The sequence below is a fragment of the Ursus americanus genome, chromosome 17 (genome assembly GCF_024610735.1).
Source record: "Ursus americanus isolate L20-20 chromosome 17, mUrsAme1.1.p, whole genome shotgun sequence".
NCBI lineage: Eukaryota > Metazoa > Chordata > Mammalia > Carnivora > Ursidae > Ursus > Ursus americanus.
The window spans coordinates 10,904,064-10,931,707 of record NC_142143.1 but is presented as its reverse complement, the minus strand read 5'-3'; the positions used below and the strand labels follow the sequence as shown (position 1 = coordinate 10,931,707).

Below are 27,644 nucleotides of genomic sequence, written 5' to 3'. Positions count from 1 at the left end.
TCTTTATTGTTAGCGCTGTCTCTGAGTGGAGGGCAAATCTTCCCAGTCGTATCTAGTACTTTGAGCTCTTGCTTTTGCTCTTTTCTCCCAATTTCTCATCCAATGCTTTCTGTAAGTTCATATTCATCGCATTTTTCTGGTGCCACCGTCCTGCAGAGAGGGAGGGAAGGAGCCAGCCCAGATCACCCAGAGGACTTCTGGAGTGCCCGGGCCCGGGTGATCCATGAATCTCCCAGCCCCATCCCAGAGCTCTACCTGCTGCTCTGGTTTCTCTCTGCACCTTGGGGCCAACACACCCCGCCTCCGTAGGAGAGCACCCGCCTCCCACAGCCCAGCCCCCCACGTACCCAGATCGTCCGTCTTCCTGCCATGCCAGTGCTCTATGTCCCTCACTGATTTCTCAATCACCTCTGGGGTGTAGGAGGCCTTCATGAGGCTCTTCGTCTCCTCAGGGGCCCCTGTGGAGTCCCATGAAAAAATCCCCAGAAACCCCAAGTCAATGGAGGTCAGGCACTCGAGGATTCATACCTGGGTGTCAGTTTCCCCTATGGATGATGGACTGTGGGAGGGCAGGGGTGTGGGGAGGCAGGCCTGGGTTCAAACACCAACTCTGGCATTTATGAACAGTGTGGCCTCAGACAAGTATTTAACCTCTCAGAGCTTTGGTCTCTTCATCTATTCAAAGGAATAAAATTTTCTTGCAAGATTGGGAAGATGACATTACTGGAAATTTGTTGAAGTATCTGGCATGGAACAACTAATATCTGTATTTTCAGAAAATTTATTTCTAGGGGCGCCTGGGTGGCTCAGTCAGTTAAGCCTCTGCCTTCAGCTCGGGTCATGATCTCGGGGTCCTGGGATCGAGCCCTGCGTTGGGCTCCTTGCTCAACAGGGAGCCTGCTTCTCTCTCTCTCCTCCCCTCTCGTGCTCTCTCTTGCTATCTCTGTTTCTCCCTCTCAAATAAATAAATAAGATCTTAAAAAAAAAAAGAAAATTTATTTCTATATTGCATTGTATGTTAACTAAAATTTAAATTAAAAAAGAAAGTGTATTTCTATGTGTACAGTTAAAATACACACACAAAGAAATAAGTTATCAGGATCAAGAGTCAGCAGAAACATCAGGGGACTACATCCCAAAAGACAGCAAGGATTCAAATGATCAGTTACAGAATGTAAAATAAGTGTATTTAATGTTTGAAGTCACGAAAGAGAGAATAAAAGTATCAATAAAGAATAAGAAATTACCCAGAAAGAGCAGATTCATAAGAGAAGCAAATGGGATTTCGGAAATGGAACCTATAATAATTGAAAAATAACTTCAATGGATGATAAGAGGTCTGGGAAATGCTTTGAAATAATGCGGGCTGGACAGACGGGTGGGTGGGAGAAAAGATGAAACTTGAGATTGGACTTGGATTAATTGCTCAAGCAGGATTACAAATGCAGCATAGTAGTCATTAAATTGTTCTCTCTTCTGGGGTGCCTGGGTGGCACAGCGGTTGAGTGTCTGCCTTCAGCTCAGGGCGTGATCCCGGCGTTATGGGATCGAGCCCCACATCAGGCTCTTCCGCTATGAGCCTGCTTCGTCCTCTCCCACTCCCCCTGCTTGTGTTCCCTCTCTCGCTGGCTGTCTCTCTCTCTGTCGAATAAATAAATAAAATCTTTTTAAAAAATTGTTCTCTCTTCTTTTAAGTTTGAAAATTGGCATCAGAAAGTTTAAAAGCAAATTTATGGGACAAGGAAAATAGCAGAGTAGATGCAGCTAAGAAAAAATGGTCAACTGGAAGATATAGCTAAAGAAATTAGCTAAGGGGGGGCATCTGGATGGCTCAGCTGGTTAAGCATCCAACTCTTGATCTCAGCTCAGGTCTTGATCTCAGCGTCATGAGTTCAAGGCCTGCACTGGGCTACACACTGGGCGTGGAGACTGCTTAAGGAAAAAAAAAAACAGAAGAAGAAGAAATTAACTAGAATGCAGCACGGAGGAGGGAAAGAGATGTGGAAAATATGAAAACGCTAAGATGAAGTTCTGATATATGTGTAAGTGGAGTTCTGAAGGCGAGACTGGAGAAACTGGAGAGGCGGCATTTGAAAAGATAATCATCGCAGGAAATTTTCCAGAATTGGTGCAATATAGGAATTCTCAGATTCAAGAATCAGTTTCCCAATAAGCATAAGTAATAATAATTCTTTAGCTAGGTACTTTCAAGTAAAACTTAAAGTACCAGAAACAAAGAAATCTTAGAAGTGGCCATACATGGATGTATATTTATATCAATACATATGCATGTACATAAATTGTACATGGGTTATAATTTTTGGAGTAAAATAATGATGATGATGTCTAACCATCTTTGAAGATGTACTATATGCCAAGCACATTCTCAGAGCTTGCTAGAGCTTACTCATGGAATATTCTCAACAACCCCGAGAAGTAGGTATGATGATGATTCCCCTCTTACTGTTGAAGTCACGGAAAAACAGAAAGGTTAGTCACTTGTCTAAAGTCACAAAGCTAATAAGTGAAAGTCAAGGGCCCAAACCCAGACCCCGTGTCTCCAGAATCCACAGCTTAAACTACTTTGTTTCTGTACAGTTAAAATTCTGTAAAATAATAACATGTAAGCTGAGATGGGGACAGAGAGAATAAAACCGAGGCCTGTTAGTGTCCTTACATTATTCAGGAAAGCCTAAATATCTTGTTTAACTTTAGAGTGTATTAGCTACGTGTGTAAAAATGTCAAAGGTAACCACTAAAAAATAGGGAAATTAAAGACACACATTGGGAAAAAAAAGAAACTTCACTCAAACGGAAAACAAGAAAAGAAGGAGGAAAAAAGCAGCACCAACAGAAAACACAAAATATAGTCATAGGAATAATTTCAAATGTATCAAGGATTAGTGTAAATATAAATAGACTAAGCCCCATTGATGAAAAAAAATGATCAGACTACAAAAGATATTTTCCAAATATATATTATGTGAAGCATACTAAAACAAAAGGACACAGAGAAAGGATAAACATGGAAGTATAGAAAAAGATGTGCCAACCACGTACTAACCAAAAGCGATCTGGTTGCGTTTTATTGATATCGGACAAATGGACTGTAAGGCAAAGGCATTGCGAGACAAAAACATGAGATAAATAAAAACCACTGCAATTCATCCAGGCGATGTAATAGTTCTAAACTTGCTGCATTAGAATCATCTCAAAATAGATGAAGCAAAATTGCCAGAGCTACAAGGAGAAATTGACAAATCTGCTGTCATCGGGAAAGACCGAAAGATACATGTTTAGTAAGTAACAGATCAAGCAGAGAATATTAACAAGACCTTAGAAGACTCCTATAGGAACACTTAACAAGCCTGCTCTATTAGACAAACACGAAACTCCGAACCCAAGGGATTATTTCCTAGGTATTGATCATCTACAAAAATTGACTGTCCCCTGGGCTATAAAGCAAGTCTCTAGTAACAATTTCAAAGGACAGAAAACCATGTCAGGCCACTTTCACTAATGAAAACTCCATCCAGCTAGAGATCCACAGTTTTAGAGCAGTTTTCATTGTTTGGTGTTTATGGCTTTAAATGCTTACATGACAGAATGTTAAGTTAGAAATTTGAGGGATGCCCGGGTGGCTCAGTGGGTTAAGTGTCTGCCTTCGGCTCAGGTCATGATCCCAGAGTCCTGGGATCGAGCCTCATGTTGGGCTCCTGCTTAGCAGGGAGTCTGCTTCTCCCTCTACCCCTCCCCATGCTTGTGCTTGCTCTCTCTCTCTCTCTCTCTCAAATAAAATCTTTAAAAAAAAAATTTAGACTGAAGGGGCGCCTGACTGGCTCCGTCAGTAGAGCATTCAACTCTTGATCTCAGGGTTGTGAGTTCAAGCCCCATGATGGGTGTAGAGATTACTTAAAAATAAAATCTTAAAAAAAAAAAAGATGTTTAGACAAGGGAATATTACTCAGCCATCAAAAAGAATGAAATCTTGCCATTTGCAATGACGTGGATGGAACTAGAGGGTATTATGCTAAGTAAAAAAAGTCAGAGAAAAACAAATACCATATGATTTCACTTATATGTGGAATGTAAGGAACAAAACAGATGAATATAGGGGAAGGTAAGGAAAAATATAATAAAATGAAAATTGAGAGGGAGGCAAACCATAAGAGACTCTTAACTATGAGAAACAAACTGAGGGCTGCTGGAGGGGAGGGGGGTGGAGGGATGGGGTAACTGGGTGATGGGCATTAAGGAGATTAGGTGATGTAGTGAGCACTGGGTGTTATATGCAACTGATGAACCACTAAATTCTACCCCTGAAACTAATGCTACATTATATGTTAACTAGAATTTAAATAAAATCTTGGAAGAAAAGAAAAGGAAGGAAGGAACTTGGAGTGAAGGCCTAAGGATAACAGATATCAGAAATCAGAGCAAGCCGTGAAGCAGACTTCTGGATTTCTCCATGGAAATTTCAAGTAGGCACTAAAAATCTGTCAAAGGAAGGCACCAGCATCGAGATATGAAGTGGTCTGATCTGGGAAACTGGCTAGGATGTGTTTGAGAGGACTTCTTTGGCTTTTTACGTGCTGAGTCGCCGCTCCCCACCACCAAAGCCAAGGTGGGGCCCGCCTCTCATGTTAAATCTAATTAGAGGCTCCACAGTGGGGTGACCTGGGAGCTTGATGTAGACCCCAAGAGTCTGGGGGGTACCAAGGCTTGGAGCAAAAGGCCCTGGCCCGAGATGGCAGGGCAGAGAGAATGCGAAGGCCAGTCCTTCTGCAAAGGGTGAGGGGGCTCCACAGCCCCGGTGTGGGCTGGTGGAGAGAGAACCATCCTGGAGCCATTTAAATTAAAATCCTATCCTCATCCGATCCTTCTCACTGGTCTCCCTGCTTCTTCTCATGCCCACTGTGTTCTTCTGTCCAGCCTCAACGTAACAGCTTATGGATCCTTTGAAACAAAAGTCACTCTGTACAAAACCGTACAATGGTTCCCAGTAAAAAGTGCAGGAAGAGCCAGTGTACCCAGCATGGTCATGGTCCCTCTGCCTGACTGCTCTTCCCCAGCAATCCATAGGCTGACCTGCTCCCCTCCTACAGGTGACTCAAAAGTCACCTTCTCTGTGAGGTCCCCCCGGACCAGTCTATTTAACATTGCCTAGGGGTTCACACACAGGGGCTAACACTATAAAGACAAGCAGAGGAACTGTTAGCAAAAGGCAGGTCCTGCAGCAGGAGAAGTACCCGACGGGCTGCCCAGGTACCTGTGAAACCCGACCTGAACCTGGCAGGTGGCAGAGGAGGGAGCTATTACTATTATGCTTTAAACAGCACACATAGATGGGGAACCTGGGGGGCTCAGTCAGTTGAGCGTCCAACTCTAGATTTCGGCTCAGGTCATGATCTCAGGTCATGAGATCGAGCCCCACATCAGGCTCCAAGCTCAGCGGGGAGTCCGCTTGAGATTTTCTCTCTCCCTCTCCTTCTGCCCCTCCCCCCACTCTCTCTCGCTCTCAAATAAATAAATAAATAAATCTTTAAAAAAAAATAATGAGAACTCAGCCCCAGGTCTGACCATTCCTAGCTGTGTGGCCTTAAGCAGGTCATTTAACATTTCCAAGCATCAATGTTTCTCCCCTAAAAAAAAAAGGAGGGGCGAATGGTAGCACCCACTGCTGTGTGAAAATTGAAATGTGTCTAAGATATTTAAGAGCTGAGCCTGGTGGCACATGTCATATGCTGTGTGTAAGTGCAGCCATTATTAGTATTAAGAAGAAGCCTCAGGGGTGCCTGGGTGGCACAGCGGTTAAGCGTCTGCCTTCGGCTCAGGGCGTGATCCCGGCATTCTGGGATCGAGCCCCACATCAGGCTCCTCCGCTATGAGCCTGCTTCTTCCTCTCCCACTCCCCCTGCTTGTGTTCCCTCTCTCGCTGGCTGTCGCTCTGTCACATAAATAAATAAAATCTTTAAAAAAAAAAAAAGAAGCCTCAAAGAACCTACAAACAAATTGTGGGATTAGTAAGCGAGCTGGGCAGGAGTTCAGGACAAAAGACGTTAGTCTTTTAGGCAAAAGAAAAGCCGCATCTATGTATAAAGCAGCAGAGTTAGAAAATGTCATTTTAAAAAAGATACCATTTGTAAGAAGCAGCCAAAAAGTAAGTCCTTTAAAGAAACCTAACAGAGGAGTTAAGACGGTAGAAGGGTAGGGGGACGCTAAGCTTGTCTCGTCCCGCACACACAGCTCCATAGTTAACAAGTCCTGCGGAACGCCCGAGAAATCAATCAGAAGTCTGAGAGAACAAGAACTGTAAGTCTACCAGTAGAAAAGCCACCACCTTTTGGAAGGTGGGAGGTGTGGAGAGTTGACTTGGGGGGAGACACAGGTGAAGATACTGTGGTGGGGGTGGGGGGAGCTGGCTTAAGGAGGCCACAGCCAAGTATTGTAAGCAGCGGAGGGCAAAATCAGAACTTTTCGAAGTCCACTACCATGGGGGATGTGCCTGGCTTAGAGGCACTCAGGTGGTGATGTGGGGCGGAGTCCCAGGAGTGACAGGGTTGTCTGAGGATCGCTGGGGTCACGGGAAGAACGGGTGGTGCCTAAGTGCTGTACTGTTCCCAGGCATAGCATCCAGGAAGCCAGCTGAGAGCAGCGGTCTAGGTGCCGGCTTTCTGATCTCTGTTGCCATAAACTTCAAATGCTGCGTGATCCTCTAAGACGGATGGGCCAGCAAATGGCAAAAGCCTGCGGAGACCCTTCCTCCCGGGGATCAGCACGGGTCCACTCTGCAGGAGTGCCTAAAATTTGGAGTTTTGAAACCCACTGCACGCCTGACATAAAACAGGTCAGTTGCTGAATGAGGATGAACACGGAGTTCTGATGGAAACTGGGGAGCCAAGAGTGATTGACTGCTCTTCTGTGAGGGCTCCCTGAAGAATGGGGGTGCCCACTTTCAGCTGTGGGGCTAGAGAGCTGGGGGGCCATATTCATCACATCCCATCCTGAGTGCTGGAAGCCTTCAGGGAGCAAAACAGTGCCACCTAGCGGAGACTGGAGCTGTTGACACTGAGCCCTGGGCCCTAGAGTCACATTTCCACGGAAACAAGCCTGAGAAGCCCAACAGGCCCCTGCCCCAGAAGACTGGCACAAACAACTCTCTGGCACCAAGTCCACTGACCAGAGAGGGCTGCAAAGCTTCAGCTCTAGGGGAAAGACGATCTAGCTTCCTTTTTACTTTTATTCTTTGTCTTTAATTATTTTTTCATTTATTTTCTAATTTTTTTCAATTCCTTTTAAATTTTTATTATTTTTTAAAATTTTTATTGTTATATATTTATTTTATTTTATTTTGTTTTATTTTATGTTGTGCTATGTTATGTAATTTTTGAATCTAGAGTCTTTTAACAAGACATACCTAGGATCTAGGGGGTTTTTTGGTTTTTTGTTTTGCTGGGGTTTTTTTTTTTTTTTTCTTTTTCTTCTTTTCTTTTCTGGACAAAATGACAAGATGGAGAAATTCACCCCCCCAAAAAAGAACAGGAAGTAGCACTCATGGCTAGGGATTTAATGCTGATATAAATAAGATGCCTCAACCAGATTTAAAACGATTATAAGGATACTAGCTGGGCTTGAAAAAAGCATAGACGACACTAGAGAATCCCTACTGTAGAGATAAAGGAACTAAGATCTAGTCAGGCTGAAGTTAAAAATGCTATAATCGAAATGCAAACCCAAATGGATGCCATAAAAACGAGGATGGATGAAGCAGAGGAATGAATCAGTGATATGGAAGATGAAATTATGGAGAATAATGAAGCTGAAAAGAAGAGGGAACGAAAGGTCATGGACCACGAAGGCAGACTTAGGGAACTCAGTGACTTATTAGAACATAGTAACATTCGTGTCATAGGAGTTCCAGAAAATGGAGAGAGAGAAAAGGGGACAGAAGGTTTATTCTAACAAATTAGAGCTGAAAAGTTCCCTAATCTGGGGAAGGACACAGACATTAAAATCCCAGAAGCACAGAGAACTCCCATTAAATTCAACAAAAGCTGACCATCGCCAAGGCATATCATAGTCAAATTCGCAAAATACACAGGCAATGGAGAAATCCCGAAAGCAGCTAGGGAAAAAAATCCTTAACCTACAAGGAAGACAGATCAGGTTCACAGCGATCTGTCCACAGAAACTTATCAGGTCAGAACAGAGTGGTAGGCTATATTCAAAGTGCTCAATGGGAAAAATATGCAGCCAAGAATTCTTTATCCAGCAAGGCTGTCATTCAGAATAGAAGGAGAGATAAAGAGTTTCCCAGACAAACAAAAACTAAAAGAGTTCGTGACCATTAAGCCACCTTGCAAGAAATTTTAAGGGGGTCTCTTTGAGTGGAGAAAAAAAGACCAAAAGCAACAAAGACTAGAAAGGGCCAGAGAAACTAGAAAACACCAACTCTACAGGTAACACAATGGCACTAAGTTCATATCTTTCAATAGTTGCTCTGAATGTAAATGGACTAAATGCTCCAATCAAAAGACATAGGGTATTAGAATGGATTAAAAAAACAAGATGCATCCATGTGCTGCCTACAAGAGACTCATTTTGGACCTAAAGACACTTGCAGATTGAAAGTGAAGGGATGGAGAACCATCTATCATGCTAATGGATGTCAAAAGAAAGCTCGAGTAGTCACACTTAAATCAGACAAACTAGATTTTATTTTTTTATTTATTTGAGAAAGAGAGTGAGAGAGCACGTGGGGAGGGAGGAAGAGAATCTTAAGCAGACTCCACACTAAGTGTGGAGCCTGACGCAGGGGCTGATCTCACAATGGTGAGATTACAACCTGCGCTGAAACCAAGAGTCAGACACTTAATCACCCGAGCCACTCAGGTGCCCCACAAACTATATTTTAAAACAAAGACTGTAACAAAAGATGAAGAAGGGCATTATATCATAATTAATGGGTCTATCCATCAAGAAGATTTAACAATTGTAAATATTTATGCCCCAAATTTGGGAGCACCCAAATAAATAAATCAATTAATAATAAACATAAAGAAACTCATTGATAACAATACAATAACAGTAGGGGACTTTAAACCCCACTTACAGCAATGGACAGATCATCTAAGCAGAAAATTAATACGGAAATCAACAAGGAATGACACACTGGACCAGATGGACTTAACAGATATATTCAGAACATTTCATCCTAAAACAGAAGAACACGCATTCTTTTTGAGTGCACATGGAACATTCTCCAGAATAAATCAAATACTGGGTCACAAATCCACCCTCAACAAGTACAAAAAGATTGAGATCATACCATGCATATTTTCAGACCACGATGCTATGAAACTGGAAGTCAGCCACAAGAAAAATTTGGAAAGACTTCAAAATACATGGAGGTTAAAGAATATCCTACTAAAGAATGGATGTGTTAACTAGGAAATTAAAGAATAAAAAAAAAATACATGGAAGCAAATGAAAATGAAAACACGACAGTCCAAAACCTTTGGGATGCAGCAAAGGCAGTCCTAAGAGGGAAGTATATTGCAATACAGGCGTTCCTCAAGAAGCAAGAAAAGTCTCAAATACACAACCTTACACCTAAAGGAGCTAGAAAAGGAACAGCAAATAAAGCCTAAAACCACCAGAAGAAGTGAAATAATAAAGATGAGAGCAGAAATAAAGGATATAGAAACAACAACAACAACAACAACAACAAAACAGTAGAACTGATCAATGAAACCAGGAGCTGGTTCTTTGAAAGAATTAATAAAATTGATAACCCCTTAACCAGACTCATCAAAAAGAAAAGACAAAGGACCCAAACAGATAAACTCATGAATGAAAGAGGAAAGATCACAACCAATGCCCCAGAAACATGAACAATTATAAGAGAATACTACGAAAAATCATATGCCACCAAACTGGGCAATCTGGAAGAAATGGACAAATTCCTAGAAACTTACAAACTACTGAAATTGAAACGGGAAGAAATAGAAAGTTTGAACAGACCTATACCAGCAAAGAAAGTGAATCAATAATCAAAAATCTCCCAATGAACAAAAATCCTGGGCCAGATAGCTTCCCAGCGGAATTCTATCAGACATTTAAAGAAGAGTTAATACCTATTCTTCTCAAACTGTTCCAAAAAATAGAAATGGAAGGAAAACTTCCAAACTTATTCTACAAAGCCAGCCTTACCTTGATTCCAAAACCAGACAAAAGACCCCACTAAAAAGTAGAATTACAGGCCAATATCCCTGATGAACATGGATGCAAAATTTTCAATAAAACACTAGCAAATCAAATTCAACAGGACATTAAAAGAATTATTCACTATGATCAAGTGGGATTTATTCCTGGGCTGCAGGGTTGGTTTAATATTCACAAATCAATCAACATGATACACCACGTTAATAAAAGAAAGGATAAGAACCATATGATTTTATCTATAGGTGCAGAAAAAGCATTTGACAAAATACAGCATCCATTCTTGATAAAAACCTTCAACAACTCAACAATGTAGGCATAGATGGAACATACCTCAACATCATAAAGGCCATATATGAAAGACTCACAGCTAATATCATTCTTAATGGGGAAAAAACTGAGAGCCTTTCCCCTACAGTCTGGAAAAAGACAGGATATCCATTGTCACCATTACTATTTAACATTGTACTGGAAGTCTTAGCTTCAGCAATCAGACAACAACAAGAAATAGAAGACATTCAAATCGGCAAGGAAGAAGTAAAACTTTCACTATTTACAGACAACATGATACTCTATTTAGAAAACCTGAAGAACTCCACCAAAAAATTGCTATGACTAATACATGAATTCAGCAAAGTCACGGCATATAAAATCAATGTGCAGAAATCTGTTGCATTTCTATAAATCAATAATGAAGCAGCACAAAAGAAATCAAGGAATTGATCCCATTTGCAATTGCACCAAAAACAATAAGATACCTAGGAATAAACCTAACTAAAGAGGTGAAAGACCTGTACTCTGAAAACTATAAAACACTTACAAAAGAAATTGAAGAGGACACAAAGAAATGGAAAAGCATTCCATGCTCATGGATTGGAAGAAAAATTGTTAAAATGTCTATACTGCCCAAAGCAATCTACACATTTAATGCAATCCCTATCAAATACCACTAGCATTTTTCACAGAGCTAGACCAAACAATCCTAAAATTTGTATGGAACCACAAAAGACCCTGAATGGCCAAAACAATTCTGAAAAAAGAAAAATAAAACTGGAGGCATCAAGATCTTGGACTTCAACCTCTATTAGAAAACTGTAGTCATCAAAACAGTATGGTACTGGCACAAAAACAGACACATAGACCGATGGAACAGAATAGGGAACCCAGAAATGGCCCCAAAACTCTATAGTCAACAAATCTTCAACAAAGCAGGAAAGACTATCCAATGGAAAAAAGACAGTCTCTTCAACAAATGGTGTTGGGAAACCTGGACAGCAACATGCAGAAGAATGAAACTAGACCACTTACTTACACTATACACAAAAATAAATTCAAAGTGGATAAAAAACCTAAATGTGCGACTGGAAACCATCAAAATCCTAGAGGAAAATTCAGGCAACAACCTCTTTGACCTTGGCTGTAGCAACCTCTTACTAGACATCACTAGAGGCAATGGAAACAAAAGCAAAAATGAACTATTGGGACTTCTATCAAGATAAAAAGCTTTTGCACAGCAAAGGAAGTAATTAACAAGACTAAAAGGCAGCCTGTGGAATGGGAAAAAATATTTGCAAATGACATGTCTGATAAAGGGTTAGTATCCAACATCTATAAAGAACTTATCAAACTCAACACCCCAAAACCAAATAACCCAGTTAAGAAATGGACAGAAGACATGAATAGACACTTTTCTAAAGAAGAGATCAGATGGCTTAGAGACACATGAAAAGATGCTCAACATCACTCATCATCAGGGACATACAACAAAACCATGATGGGTTATCACCTCACACCTGTCAGGATGGCTAAAATTAACAACACAAGGAACAACAGGTGTTGGTAAGGATGTGCAGAAAGGGGAACCCTCTTGTGCTGTTGGTGGGAATGCAAACTGGGGCAGCCACTCTGGAGAACAATATGGAGGTTCCTCAAAAAACTAATAATAGAGCTACCTTACAACCTAACAACTGCACTACTAGGTATTTACCCAAAGGATACAAAAATACAGATTTGAAGGGGCACATGCACCCCGATGTTTATAGCTGCATTATCAATAATAGCCAAATTATGGAGAGAGCCCAAATCCATTGACTGATGAATGGATAAAGAAGATGTGGTATAAATATATACATATATTACTCAGCCATCAAAAAGAATAAAAAAAGAATGAAATCCTGCCATTTGCAATGATGTGGATGGAGCTAGAGTGTATTATGCTAAGCAAAATAAGTCAGTCAGAGAAAGACAAATACCATATGATTTCACTCATGTGGGAATTTAAGAAACAAAACAGATGAACATATGGGGGGGGGGGGGAGGAGAGAGGGAAACAAACCATAAGAGACTCTTAACGATAGAGAACAAATTGAAGATTGATGGAAGGAAGTGGGTGGGGGATGGGTTGGATGGGTGATGGGTATTAAAGAGGGTACTTGTGATGAGCACTGGGTGTTGTATGTAAGTGATGAGTCACCGAATTCTACCCCTGAAACCGATATTGCACTGTATGTTCACCAACTAAAATTTAAACAAAAATTAAAAAATAAAGAAACCTAACAAAGAAAACTGCATAGTCCTTATAGAAAAAGATTATAAAATGTAATTTACAGATACTGAAAGAAGATCTACATTAATGGACCTGCCTATCATATTTGTGGATTGGAAAATTCCTTCTCATAAAACTGACGATTGCCCCTAATTAAAATCTCAACAGGGTTTTTGTTTTATAGAAATTGACAAGCTGGTTCTAAAATCTCTCTATGGAAGAGGGGTGTCTGGGTGGCTCAGTCGGTGAAGCCTCTGCCTTCTGCTCAGGTCATGATCTCCGGGTCCTGGGATCGAGCCCCGCATCCAGCTTCCTGCTCAGCAGGGAGTCTGCTTCTCTCTCTCTCTCTCTCTCTCTCTCTGCCCCTCCCCACCGCTCATTTTCTCTCTCTCTCTCTCTCTCTCTCTCTCTCTCTCTCTCAAATAAGTAAAAAATAAAAATAAAATCTCTATGGTAGAGTCAGGAACCTCAAATAGCCAAACATTAGCTGGGGATGATGGTGGAGAGGTGGGCCGATATCTGCCCAACCAGATACCAGACTACCTCTCATACTTGGTCATTAAAAGCATAATAGTCGGCCAATGGGCAGAATGGAGAGCCTGGAAACTGACCCCTGGGCACGTGGAAGCTTGGTGGACAACAGTGGTAGCCCTGCAGGTCCCTGGGGGGAGGGGTGAAACTACCCAGTAAAAGATTCTGAGACAATTGGTAATCCACATAAAGGAGGAATTAAACAGGAATCCCTGCTTCTCACTGACAACAGAAATCAACTCCGGGTGGATTAAAGGCTTAAATGTGAAAAGCAAAACTTAATATTTTAGAAGACTATATAAAAGATTTTCTTTATGACTCAGCATGGGATAGGATTTCTTCAACCCACTCTTCCTGGAACCTTCTCTCTGAGGAAATAGCAATTCCATCCTCCCAGGCTTCCAGGTCAAAAACCTTGGAATCAACCTTAAGTCCTCTCTCATACACCCCAAATCCATTCATTAGCATATTCAGTGTGCTCCAGCTTACACAAATACCCAGAATCCTACTGCATCAGGCCACCTTCACCCTTAACCTCCCTGGGCCGCCATATTGTAAAATGGAGCCCTCCAGAGTTGTGTAGGGCCCCAGCCCTGCTCTCTAGACAAGGCACCATCATCTGTCCCACCTGGATTTTTGCAGTCGACTCCTCACTGGTCTTCCCATTTCTGCCCCAGCTGCCCTGCAACTATTCTCAACGACAACTAGAATGGTCATTTAACAATGCCATGCTCCTGCTTGAGACCGTCCCCTGGTCCCCCCCCCCCAAAGGGAAAAGACTTTCTGGCGGCCTTCCCCTCCGAGCCCATCTCCTATCTGATTTCCTCTCCCTTACTCTGGTGAGGCCACAACCTGGAACAGCAAGGGCAAGACTGACGGGGTGGGTGCGAACAAGAAGGACGCCGGGGTGAAGCCCACCGGTGCTAAGGCTGAATGAAGCTTGAATTTACGGTGCTTGCCAATGTCCTGACTGTGAACACCACCGCGGCTCACCGTGACATAGCAATGCGTTGCCAATCAGGGAAAATTTAACAATGGACTCTTGTGAGCGGGTGGGTGCAAGCTGGTTTGCGCTGCCTCCGGACCCACCCCTGGCACAGCTGCCACGGTTGTGTTTCTCAGGCTGGTGACCCGTGCACAGAGGCTTTTTATACAATTCTTTCACGTTTGGGTAGACGTTACCATATAAGGTGGGGCGCAACCTCGGGTGATAATTGTTATGGAGACAAGTGGAAGGCATGAACCCCGAGGCCCAGAACAGAAGACAATCTGAGCTGTCTTCTCTCTCCCTCCTCCAGCACCACCCCTCCTCCAGGCTCAAAGAAAGAGCCAGAAAGGCTTCCCGTGGCTGTCTGGTTCCTTGGGTGACGGGGATCTGAGCCCGGTGAGGAGGTCTGCCAGGCTGTGGGGGCACAGAACAGGGCCTGGCGGGACGGAGGGAAGAAAGAAGAGGACCAGAAGGATGTCATGTTTGGCAATGAGGCGAAACTCGAATGTGGGGGCCGAGAGAAGCCCATGCAAGCCGGCGGCGGACCTCCAGCTGAGCAGGCCATTAAACCACTTTGGGAACAGTGTCATAGCTAGGGAGGTGACCTGGAGCTGAGGAAAGACTCTGGGGCTTTGGCAGCAGGAGAAAAAGGTGGATTTGAGCTCTGACCCACCTCCTGTTACTGAGAGGTCTTGGGCCAACTGTTTCCAATGAGCCCGTGAAATGGAGCGAACAGCTCTCACCCCAAACAAACAGGACTACGGCTGAGCCTCAGGAAACACCGTACATTGATGTCCGAACCTCCAACCCACCCCTCTCCCCAGGCGGGGCCACCACGGCCCTGGGAAGGGAAAACAATGGCCTGCCAATGACTCGTTTTGAGCCCCAGGCCAAGCACCTTCAAGTGGCACTTCAGAGCCCTGTCAATGACCCAGTGAGGGCCATGTCATCATTATTATCCCCATGGTGCCAAGAAGGTGACCGAGGCTCAGAGAGGTGAAGGATCCTGCCCGAGGCCACACCCAGCAAGTGGCAGAGCTGAGCTTTGAACCTAGGAAGACTGATATTGTCACTGTGACCACAGGTGCCCAGGCCAGGGGTGCCGGGGCCTCCCTCTGGCAGACTACGACACCAGAGGTCCCCGAGCGAGTGAGGAGCTATTTGTCAGCTGGCATGGATCATCCGCACGGTGAGAATGGATTTGCCTGGCGGCCTGGACATTCCCAGCACAAGGCACAGGGCCTGGCCCAGAGAGCGCCCTTGGTGGCCACGCAATGAGTGTCCGCTGTCCCCAGGAATGTGTCCTGGGTCTCAGACCCCCTAGGGGTCCAGGAAGGGATGGCTTGGGGACCACAGGTGCTGGCAGCCCCCACCCTTGCCCTTTGGCCTGACCTTGAAACAGGTTTGATCGCATGTTGTAGCCCAAATCATAGTAGTCTGAGAAGATGGAGGTGATTTCCACAGGACTCTGGGTCCTGCTGGGCCATGAGTTTGCCCTCTTCTGGCCCTCAAAGACCTCACCGATGGCCCTTCGAGCCTGCACAGGGGGCGAGGGAGAAGAGACAAGGGAGAGAGAAACAGGTCAGCCCCCTAGCTCTCCTCCAACCCCTCCCCCCTCTCACCTGCTCTCGCCACCCCCCTGCCGCACCCCTACCCTGCAGCTTTCAACCAGGCCCTGGGCTGGGGGCTGGAAGAGCTGAAGGCCCTCTACCCCTCACACCACCCCCCTCCCACACGGGCACTGGGATGGTAACGATCATAGAGCCTCCTCCCCGCTTTGAGCACCTACTGTACACGATGGGAAGAGGTCTTCATAAGGCAATATTACTCCTGCCATTTATAAATGAGGAGGCCGGGCCTCAGGGCAGGACTCACCCTGTCACCACATCTGGTGAACTGCAGAACCCCGCTTGCCTCTAGAACAAAAGTGTCACCCAAGTCTGCCCTGGGTGGCTCCTCAGATTTCACTGGGGCCAACTCCTTCCTGTACCCACGAGGGACCTGTGAGGCTCAGAGTGGCTGAGCCCAGGCCTCGGAGCCAGAAAACTGGGGTTCGAGTCCCAGTTCTACGATAACCCAGCTGCTGACATTGGACAAGTCTCTGGTCCTCTCTGGGCCTCAGTTTCCCTACTTATAAAATGGGGGTGCAGGCAGAAATGTATGGTCTTTGAAGTACCTTCCAGCTCTGATAATCACTGGTTCAGTGACACCCACAATGTGTCAAATCTAGAGAGAAAAACCAGATCTCTTGATTCAAGCCCAGGACAGTGATGGCCAAAGAGGGAAATGACAGCTTCCAGGGCCGAGAGGGGCAGTGAAAGATAGTGACCATAGAGCCAGACTCAAACTGGGATAAGATCTTCCAAGTGCGACAGGACATTTAGAATTGTGACCTCCCGGACTAGCAGGTGGGTGTGGTCACCACCCCTTAAGACTGACAAAGTAGAAGGGGACCCAGCCCACAGCCTTTGTGATCCTGGGAATTCCACTTCTCAATGTGACCCCGAGCACATCACGTCACCTCTCCAAACCTCTGTTTTACCATATGTTCAAAAAGAAGCTATAACTCGGGCCTGGCCTACCGCACAACGTAGTCTCTGTGGGGGTTGAGATGATGGCTTTGACGGTATGTCTCAAAACACCAGAGCAGGAAGAACTCCCAGCATCTGACCAGAAATAGCAGTTTTATCTCAACTTTCAGTTATCAGTACTGACTCTCTGGTATAATGTATCAGGTGGGGGAAAGGTGCCGGCATCGACTAGTGATGTCTGCCATGAATGCAGTCTAGGAAAGTCGGGGTGTGCGTGCCATCTATTTGTCAGCCTCATCTAGTCCAACGGCCTCACTTTACAGAGGTAGAGACTAGAGCCCAGAGAGGGGAAGTAACTGATCCAAAGTCACCCAGCATTCAGGGGCAGAGCCAGGATTCAAACCCAAGTCTTCTGATCCCCAGTCAACACTGTCTCCTTAGGGGACTTGTTCGAGTTAAAAGCATCTAATCCAATACCAGACTTATAACTGGAATGTCAGGAAGGGCCAGGCCCCCAGAATATGCTGGCCCAGCTCAGATCCTTATCCCACAGGTCTGGGTGAGTTTGGTTAATTTACCGAACCCCTCTAAGCCTCGGGCTCCTTATCCGTAAGTTGGTGATAACAGTACCTTCCGCACTGGGAAGATCACATGAATTGTCTTATGCGAAGACTTCAAATTGGGCTCTGCCTGGCACATAGCAAGTGCACAGTCAACACTGCTCTCTAACAGTATTACTATAGGAACTCTCTGCTCAAGGGCAGGCTCCTTGGGGGTCCCCCTAAGTCTCCATGCATAACGCTTCCTCCTGTGCCCGCTTGGATACCTGCTCCTCAGAGACCAGCTCGTCCACCACGTGGCTCCCAAACTTGTGACGAATGTTGTCGGGAATGCTGCTGCTCCCCTGGCCCTGGGCGCCCGTGTTGGGGCCCTCCTTCAGCCCCTGGTTCAGTGGGGCCCCCTCGTGGAAAGAAGACCTTCTGTCCCTCGAGGAGGGTCTGCAGCCTCCCTTCCTCAGGGACCCACGCTGTGGGTCCCTCCCCGGGGACACACAGTCGCTGCTGATGACCGATGGGGGTGGAGCCCGGACCTCCTCCGGGTAGACCTGCCTTAGGGGGCTGCCTCCCCGGGAGGGGGTCTGCTGTGGGGAGACTGGGCCCTGGTACTTGAACTTGGAGGTGTCCAAAGGGCTGGGGGCAGTTCTCCAGGGGTCCGTGTCCTGCTGGTCTTCCTTGCCGTTCAGATGGACCTTGGGCAAAGTGGTTGTACCTGAACAGAGGGAGAGAGGGTGGGAGGGAGACAGACAAGTGCAGAGTGGGGGGCAGGAAGGGAGACCGCGATGGGGGTGGGGAGGAGGAAGAGACAGACACGGACCCCCAGAGCCCCAGAGCAGCAGCAAAAGAAGGTGAGGAAACTGCAGGGACCCACGAGAAACGGCTTTCTCTGCGCCTTAGGCTGCCTCTGCTCTTGCTGGGACCTGTATCCCCACCTTACACGTGACGGACAGAACAGACAGTGCGTGTCATCCTCGTAAAGGTCAAGGATTTAATGATTTTTTTTTTTGAGTCTTCCAGCAGTCTTCCAGTATCTAAGGAGTGACATGAACGTTTTCCAAGACCCCCGACTCACCAAGACCCCTGGCTCCGGGCGTCAGTGACTTGTGGGGAACACTTAAACATCTGTCTTTGTTCCTGGATGCCTGAGAAGACAGGGCACTTGACCACCGTCCTCAATACCAACCCCGGGCCCCGGGCAAAGACGAGACTCCCTCTTCTTTCCTTCCTGAGGCTCCCAGATATCTGTACCTACTCTCTCTCTGTCTTCAGTAAACTCTGCTCTCACTTCCTCTAGGCACGCATTTGATTTCTATCCTGTGCAAAGCCACAGACCCTCTTGGCTGGTGCTGCGGGACCCCTCTCTGCGTCCTTGGACCCAGCCGGCCTGCATCAAAGGGACAGGGACAGAGAGAAGTCATGGGAGCCAGAAGCACGGGTGAGGAATCAGGAGAGACAGAGGAAGAAGGTAGTTTGGTCTGCCAAGCTCCCACCAGACGGGATCATCCCACATGTTTTTGACGATAGGGGCAGCAGGCCCAGACCTTCTAGCCTTGCGGTCTCACTGTGTGACCTTGACGTCCCTGTGCCTTAGGGAACCTGGCTCCATTTGATTAGTTTCCTTCCCCTCTTTGAACTCTCCAGCGATCCAGTGAAGAAAACCAGCAGCCGTGGGAGCTGGCAGAGGGCGTCCTTGACTTGGCCAAGTCACAGAGCTGGCAGGCCAGCTCTTTGCTCTGCATTCAGAGCTGCTGCCCCACCCCCACATCCCTCTGCTATTGTCACCATTCAGGTGGTATCACCCCAGCCACTTCCCGGCTCTCACACCCCCAAGTGTCTCCCCACCCCACCCCCGCCCCTTCTGGCCCTGACTCCCAGCCCCAGGGGTCTCCTGCTCCCAGCCCGCAGGCCTCCTTCCTCTCTTCACCCAACCCTGACTCCCACCAAACAGGCTACTCCTTCGTCCCCACCCATGCCCTGTGACGTCCCACCTCCCAGGGTCTGCCCAGGCTGGAAGGCCTGCCCCTCCTTCTCCCTGAGACAAAATCCTACCCTTCAGCTCCTTCAAATGTCATCTTACCAGGAAGTCCTCCCTGATACCCACCCCTCGCTGGCCTGGCTGCAGGCTCCACACCCCTCTCACGACCCTGGGTTTTCGCTTTCTCTGTTACTGTGGGCTACAAACCTTCTCATTTCCCCTCCAAGATGGGAGGTGGCAGTCTCACTGAGGCCGGGCCATGGGTGAGTGGGTCCTGGACCTTCCTCAGCGCCCACCAGACAGCCCCGTGCATGGGAGCTGTGGGCGGAGTCTGTCAGCCAGCCAGGGAGGAGGGGGCGGCGGGGGCGGCAGACCCAGGGGAACCCTGTGCCTCATCAGTGTAAGACGTCATTTCTTTTCATGGTCACCCCTCTGACATCAGGCTGCATCTGACAGTTGATGACCCTTGATCTAACCAGCAAGGTTTTCGCTTTCTTTGTGGCGGGTAAGTCACATAAATAACAGGGTGTCTGACAACTAACCTGACGGTGACCTAACACACCAATTTATATAACGTGTTACACGTGATAATACCCGGTGGTGTGTAAATTCTTCCTTACCCGATTCTTTCTTGTACTTTCTGTGCAAAATAAAGAAGAGGAGCCATTCCCTCACCCCCACCCCCAATCTTAATCCCAGGTAATGGCTGTAAACACATTTGGTGAGCTTCCTTCCAAAATATTCTAGATGGTTCCTCCAGCCCTCTTGAAGTGTTCATAGTTTTGCTTTGCTTTTGTTTCTAAATGAAATTGGATTCTATGTATTGCTTTGTCACTGGCTGGTAAAAAACCTACCACTGGGCCTTGGGGATTGACCCATGGTAGGAGACACAGACCCGACTTCCCTTTCAAACAGGGCAGGACTTAGCGGCTGCCCCACTGGTGGTCATTCCGATTGTTCCAGGCTTCCTTTTCAGAGAAAGCTGCTGGAAAGCAGTGGGTTTTGGCGGCCATTGGGGGTTTTATTGCACTCTCACCGAACCCTGCTCTGCTGTCACCAAGTGGTGGCAGTGCAGCAGCCGACCCTTCCGGGGGGGGGGGGGGGGGGCGGCGGCGGCAGAGACAGAGAAAGCTGATGTCCAAGCCCGCCTGCCTCTCCTTTCCTTCCCTCCTCCCCCCACACCAGTGAAATCAGATGCTATTTCATTCTTGCTCCTTTGTCATCTACACAAAAGGCACACCAGAAGACACCCCCCCTCCAGTCCTGTCCTGCCCCAGGCAGCCAAACAAACCGGAGCCTCCAGGGACAACTGAGGCTTGTTGGGTGGGGAGGGCACCCTTCTCCATAGAGTGGAGGCAGGTATGAGGCCCACGCAGTGCACTCAGTGTCCACCTGCTTGGCCATGGCCCCTCCTCCTGCTCCCTGGGGTCCTGTGGCCCAGCACAACGAGGGGCTCCTCTTGGGGTCCCACAGGGTGCAGGGCTCAGAATTCCAGCAGTAGACCTCCCCATTTCTCCCAGGCCCCAATTCACACACTGAGGGAGCACCTACTGTGTCATGTGCTGTGCTAGGCACTGGGGATGCAACAGGGAACTGAAGGGCCAACCCCTGTCTTCTAGGAGCTCAGTGTTTGTTGAATGAATAAATGAGCGTCCGCTGGCAGCCCAGGAGCCTCACTCCCACTCTGCCCCATCCCTTCGGCTATAAAATGGGCAGAGTGAATCCAGCTTCTCTTGCTAGTGTGAGGTCAAATGGTTCCTGGTCAATTGTCCCGGCTTGGCCCTTTATCAGAAACCCCCGCACTCATTACATTGGCAGATTCTTGAGCCCCTCCAGGTCCCTGCATCAGAACCTCTCTGGGAGAGGCTGGAATCCGAGTGTTTAACAAGGCCTGGGTCCTTGGGTTGTTGGAGAGAGCTTCTAGCAGCTGTGTCCCCTGAGTCTCACTGGATGGCCACTCACTGTGGGGCCCCTATCAGAGCTGACCTGACCCAGCCACCCCTGCATTGAAAGCAGAGCCCCCACCTCTGGGATCAGGCCCAGGACCCAACCTGGACTACTCCCCCACCTGCCTCTCTCCAGCCTTCCAGTCATATGGACTTCCCTAGGCTCCACCAAATCACGAGGCCTCTCACTTCCAGAATTTAGCCCACACTGTTCTCTGTGCTTAGAACACTCCATTCACCCTTCCTTGGGCCACACCTCTCCCTGGGGCGAGCTCACTCAGGACCCACATGCACCTTCCACCACCACCCCCCCACCAGCCCCGACCCCCCCTGGGTTCTCCCTCAGCCCTGCCGTCTGGGGGTGCACACTTCCCCTCTGAGCCCCGCAAGGGGGCACTGCACTGGGGCCAAAGCCCCTGGCTGGACAGAGGGGAGGGGCCCAGCAATATTCTCCTGTCTTTGATTTCTGTCTTCGAACAGACTGCTGAGGAAGTCAGGGCCCCACAGTGGGTCTGGAGGCCCAGGTGAGACCGAGGGAGGAGGAGAATGTCCCTGGTCAGCCTGCCCTACCTGCTCGGTGGCCCAGCTCCATCGACTCTTGCTCTGGGATAGGTAATTCCAAGCTTAGTCCTGTAGACAAAGAAACACATCTGGTCATCTCAGATGACGCAGTCTCTGCAGAGAAGGATAAGAGGAGAGCTAAACAGGCCGTCTGTCCAGCCCCTGACGAAAGGGCCCCCCATGCTGTTTCCAGTCCTCTCTGGTACTCAGCAAGCCCCCTCCACCCATCACCCATCCCCTCTGGCCTGCCACCTGGACCCCTGCAGACTCTGCCCTCTCTGGAAAGCCAGGTCACTTCCAATGCCAGTGCCTCAAAGAATTTTCTCATACAGCCTGGGGGCCCTGAGCTCCTCTTGCCCTTTGCACCCTCTTCCTTCCACCTTCTCCACCAGCTGCGGCACCCAGTGCTTCCCTGGGATTCCCCAGCAGGCCCCTGGCTGTGGGAGGTCTTGCCCCAAGCCCCCTATCCTGGTGACTATTTGCCTTCCTACAAGTAGGACTGTGTCCATTTTACTAGCTGGTCATTCAAGCTCAAGGGGAAGGAAGCAGCTTAGCCAACATAGGAGAGCTGAGAGCAGGGGCCATGCTGCTGTGACCTCAGCCTTTGCCTTAGGGCCAATTCTGAGGAGCAGCTCTGGCATCTACAGTAGCGTCCGTGGCTTTCAGGTTTGTGTTCTTTTTCCTAGTGATTTTCTTCTTATTCATAACATCTGATTTTATTGCAGTGTCTTTAAGATTTTGTGAATCTGGTAAAACAATTCATTGTATACAGTGAATGCTTAGTACCTAGGCCTAAGTAGGAAGATCTTTGTAATAAGGAAAACAGAGAAGTAGCAAGTCAGAGCTGAAAGGGATCTTTGGGATTAACTAATCCAATCTCTTCATTTTATAGATAAAGAAACCAAGGCCCAGAGAGAGGAAGTGACTTGTGTCAGGTCAACCAGCAAGTTGGTCTGCTGGTAAGTTCAGAGCAGATTAAGAACCAGATGGGTTTTAGGGGTGTCTGAGTAGCTCAGTCGATAAAGCCTCTGACTTCAGCCATGTCATGACCTCAGAGTCCTGGGGTGGAGCCCTGGGTCAGGTGTCCCTGCTCAGTGGGGCGTCTGCTTATCCCTCTCCTTCTGACTCTTCCCCCACCCCACTCGTGCTCTCTCTCTTTCTCTCTCAAATAAATAAAATATTTTTTTAAAAATCAATTTTATTCTTTTGAAAAATCACAAAGCAAAACACCCTATTAATGTTGACACTTCATAATTGTGTGGGGATAATTCTGTGATTGTGCAGCTTCTGATAGGACTCCCCATGACCCCTACCCCTTGGTATTCATACACAGCATTAGTCCCCCACCCCATCCCCCTGAGTGTGGGCTGGACTTAGCAGCTCACTTTTGATCAAAAAAATATGACAAAAATGGGAGGATGTCACTTTGAGATGAGATTAGTGACTTCTGTCTTATTCACACTCTTTCTCTGGCTCTTCTTGGCTTGTTTGCTCTGGTGGAAGCAGCTTCCATGTTTTGAGCTGCCTCGTGGAGAAGCCAAGAGCTCATGAGGAAGGGAGACCCTTGGTCCAAGAGTCCTCAAAGAACTGCATGAATCCTGCCACCTGACTGAGCATGGGAGTGGATCCTTCCCCAGTTGAGCCTTTGTATGAGAACACAGCCCAGCTGACACATTAATTACAGCTTGTCGGGGACCCTGAGTCAGAAGACCCAGCCGAACTACACCCAGGATCCTGACCCATAGAAACTGTGAGATAATAAATGTGTACTTTTTTTAAGCACATAGTTTTAAGTTGCTAAGCTTTGTGGCCATTTGTCATGCAGCGGTAGATCACTAACATATATTTTGGTACCAAGAATGGGTTTGCTGCTGTAACAAATACCTAAAAATGTGGGAGTGGCTTTGGATTTTGAGTAACATGATAGAAAAGACTTAAACTGCCTTAAACAGATAGTGAGTAGAAATCTGGACTTGGAGGCTGCTGCCCCTGCAGGCACAGAAGGATGGGAGGAACATGTTCTTAGAACTTGGAGGAAGACATATCCTTGTGATGTAGTGACAGAAACTTAGTGACACTGTCATTGACAATTATGTGGAAAGCATAACATGGGACAAATGAGCCAGGGGGTCTAGCAAAGGAGATTCCTAAGCACGGAAGGTGTCTCCTGGTTTCTTCCTGCTCCTTGTAGTGAAATGTGAGAGAAGAAAGAAGCATTCACTGAAGGAAGGACCATTGAACATAAAAGAGGCAGGACTTAATAGTTTTGGAAATTCTTATCCTCTCCAAGTGCCAAAAGATGCTAAAATTAAGAAATGGCTTCAGTCAGGAAAAGGTAGCCAAGGGTGTGACTGTACCACCTTTCATTAAAAGCTTATACAGATGAAAAGCTCAGAGCATATTATTCAGTCACACAAAGGACCCTTTAAAGAGATAAGGATGCACATCACAGACCCCCAGCGGGGTAACAGGGCCTCTAGGAAGCTTAAGGGTGCTGTGTCTCCGCAGAAGCCCCAGAAGAGAGGAGCATAGCTGTTGTCTAGAGGTGTGAGCCCCTGTAGGGTTCAGTTATTGAGATAATCATATCAGCAAAAGCACTACCAGCTTGGAGAAAAGGGGGCAGAGACAGTACAAAATGGGAGAGACCAAAAAAACCCAAAAACCAAAAACCAAAACCAAAAAACAAAGTGGGAGAGACTAGTGGATTCTCAAATTCTACTAGAAAATTCTGACAAAACTGCTCAGCAGACACACACACACACACACACACACACACACACACATACACACACAGAAGTGACTTCTGTCTTATTCACATTCTTTACTTATTTTTTTAAAAGGATAATTAGAGAGTGGAAGCAAGTACCTGTTGGGTGGAGCTGAGAACCATGGAGAATTACTTCCAGGCCTTGAAACCCAATCAGGAAAAGTTCAACATTTCCTCGGCTGGATTTCAGAACTGCTACGGACCAGTGACTCTTTTGTGTCTCCAGTGTCCTCATTTTTGAATAGGGATGTCTATCACTTTTATCCCAGGTTTGCCACACCATTTTGTGTTGGGTGTGTTCAGAACAGGTAGCTTAGTTTTAGAACAGGTAGCTGAGTTTCATGAGATCAACTGTTGGGGAGGGACTGAGCTCAAGAAACCACACCCAAGGAGTCTCATCCACACCTAATTTGCAGAACCCGGCTCTAGATTTAGAGCTGATGTGGGCAGTTGACATCGCCTGCAAGGATCCTGTTCCTTGCTAGTCACACCTTGTATATAGTCCCTCCCCTTGAGTGTGGGCTGGACCCGTTGACTTGCTTCTAACCAATAGAATATGTGATGGGATGCTACTTCCAGGGTTACTGAAGATAGAATATAGAAGATCGTGACTCTGTTTTGTTCACACTCTCTCAGGCTCTCCTTGGCTCGCTCACTCTGATAGAAGATGGGCCCATGTCATGAGCTGCCCTCTGGAGAAGCCCACATCAAGGATCTGAGGGAGGTCCCTGGCCAACAGTTCATGAGTAACTGAGGCTCTCAGTTCAACAATCCACGAGGAACTGAGTCCTGCCATATGCTTGGCCCTGGAAAGGGGTCCTTCTCTAGTTGAGCTATTTTTTTTTTTAAGATTTTATTTATTTATTTGACAGAGATAGAGACAGCCAGTGAGAGAGGGAACACAAGCAGGGGGAGTGGGAGAGGAAGAAGCAGGCTCCCAGCGGAGGAGCCTGATGTGGGGCTTGATCCCAAAATGCCGGGATCACGCCCTGAGCCGAAGGCAGATGCTTAACGACTGAGCCACGCAGGAGCCCCCCTAGTTGAACTTTGATTACAGTCTGTGGAAGACCCTGAGACATGGGATCCATTGGAGCTGCATTTGTATTTCTGACCCAAAGAAACCGTGAGATAAAAAATCTTCTTAGGGGCACCTGGGTGGCTTTGTAGGTTAAGCGTCCCACCCTTGATTTTCAGCTCAGGTCATAATCTCAGGGTTGTGAGATCATGGTTGTGAGATGTGCCCACATTAGGCTTCATGCTGATCGTGGAACATGCTTGAAATTCTCTCTCCCTCTCCCTCTGCCCCTCTCTCTCAAAAATTAATTAATTAATTAATTAATTAATTATTTAAAATGTTCTTAAAGCCACTAAGTTTTGGGGTGATTTGTTCCATGGCAAGAGATAACTAATACAGCTCATATGTTACCCATTCTCACATCTAGCAGATTAGTCTGTCTTCATAAGGACTCAGGAGTTCAGAGAAAGTATTAACTCCCCCTGTTTCATAGATGGAGAAACTGAGGCTCAAGAGAGAAAGAGGACCTTAGCCAGGTGGCACTGAAACCAAGCCCGACATCTTCTGTCTCCTTCGAGTGAGCTGTCTTCTCCTGTCCCCATTCCCCATCCCAGTTACCCCCTCCCCCGGTGTGCCCACAGCTGTGTCCCATCAGCCCCAATGGCACCCCAGTCCAGAGCAGGCTGGACTGGCGTGACCAGGAGTGTGGACTCACTGCCAGTTTCTGATCTGGAGAGAAAGGTCCCAAGAGATGTCAGTCAAGGAGGATGGGGGAGGAGGGTCCAGGAGCTTCTGGGCACTCTTCCCTCACGAGCAGCCCTGAATGGAGAGAGGGAAGATGAAATCCAGGGTCCCGGAAGACCCCCACCCACCTCACAGGCCTCTGCCTCACCTCTCCACTCTCTCTCATAATGTCAGAAAACACGTGAACCACTCTGGTGTGTGCTGAAGCCAGGAGTGCGGATCCACACGGCAAAACCGCTGGTGAAGACACTGGGGGAGTTGCCAGGGAGCAGCTCTCCTCCATTGTTCATTGCAGTCGCCATGGTGAGCGCTGTCCACAGGGCTCTGTTACCTCAGAGGGCTCATCGGTCCACCCGAGGGAACCGAGGCCGGGGAAAGCCAGTACTGGGGAGTGGGGGGTAAGGAGGAGCCTTCGGGCATCGTTCACTCTCCCATCCACTCAAAATGTTTCCAGAGCCCCCCACCTGTGTCAGGTTGTGGGTCAGGCACCGAGGGCCCAGATGCCATCAGGTGGAAAGGAAGTTCTTGGGATGACAAAGGATTAAGTAGAGAGAATGATGAGTTTCGTCCGGGGAAAGCAGTCAGGGCTCTCGGAAGGGCCATTGGAGCTGGACTTTGAAGGTTGCATAGGAGTTTAACAGCTTAGAAGGGACTTGAATTTTAAAGGCGTGGATGTGTTTATGAGCATAAATTTAGGCCAAGAGGAGTGGGGGGGTGTAGGGAGGTGCACCTGGTGCTCTCTGAGATGGACATGAAGGCCTCAGGGACCATGTGGTGACATGAGAGCAGGATGAGACAGTGAGAGTCTGCTCTCCCCGCTCAAAGCACGAGGGCTCCCGAAGATTCAGCGGCTTCTGCAGTGGATGCCAGCAGCAACTCCGTCCTGTCTGGCTGTTGCTCAGCAGGGGTGGGGGTCTAGGGGCGGCCTCCTCACGCCAGCCTTCCGGGGGCTCTGACACTCGGGGCCCCTGAGTCTGGGCCTGCCACTGAAGAGAAGAGTGACTTTGGCCGAGGTCTTTGGCTGAGCTTTCCTCTGTATGTGAAACAGACACAGCTCACCGCCAAGGGTAGGACTGAGGATTGAGGGGCGCCTGGGTGGCGCAGTCGTTAAGCATCTGCCTTCGGCTCAGGGCGTGATCCCAGAGTTCTGGGATCGAGCCCTGCATTGGGCTCCCTGCTCCACTGGGAAGCCTCCTTCTTCCTCTCCCACTCCCCCTGCTCGTGTTCCCTCTCTCACTGGCTATCTCTCTCTCTCTGTCAAAT

The 27,644-nt window shown here is 47.4% G+C and overlaps 1 protein-coding gene across 1 annotated transcript; it reads right to left on the bottom strand.

Annotated features, from left to right (window-relative positions):
- On the bottom strand, positions 1–21,928 carry CIMIP4 (ciliary microtubule inner protein 4). The gene is made up of 5 exons (XM_045780120.2): positions 21,865–21,928; positions 17,643–18,085; positions 15,678–15,822; positions 348–458; positions 1–150 (listed from the first exon to the last, which is right to left on the bottom strand). The coding sequence occupies exons 1-5, from the start codon at positions 21,884–21,886 to the stop codon at positions 53–55; spliced, it is 819 nt and encodes a 272-aa protein (XP_045636076.1). The 5' UTR covers positions 21,887–21,928; the 3' UTR covers positions 1–52.
- Between the last annotated feature and the right edge of the window lie 5,716 nt (positions 21,929–27,644).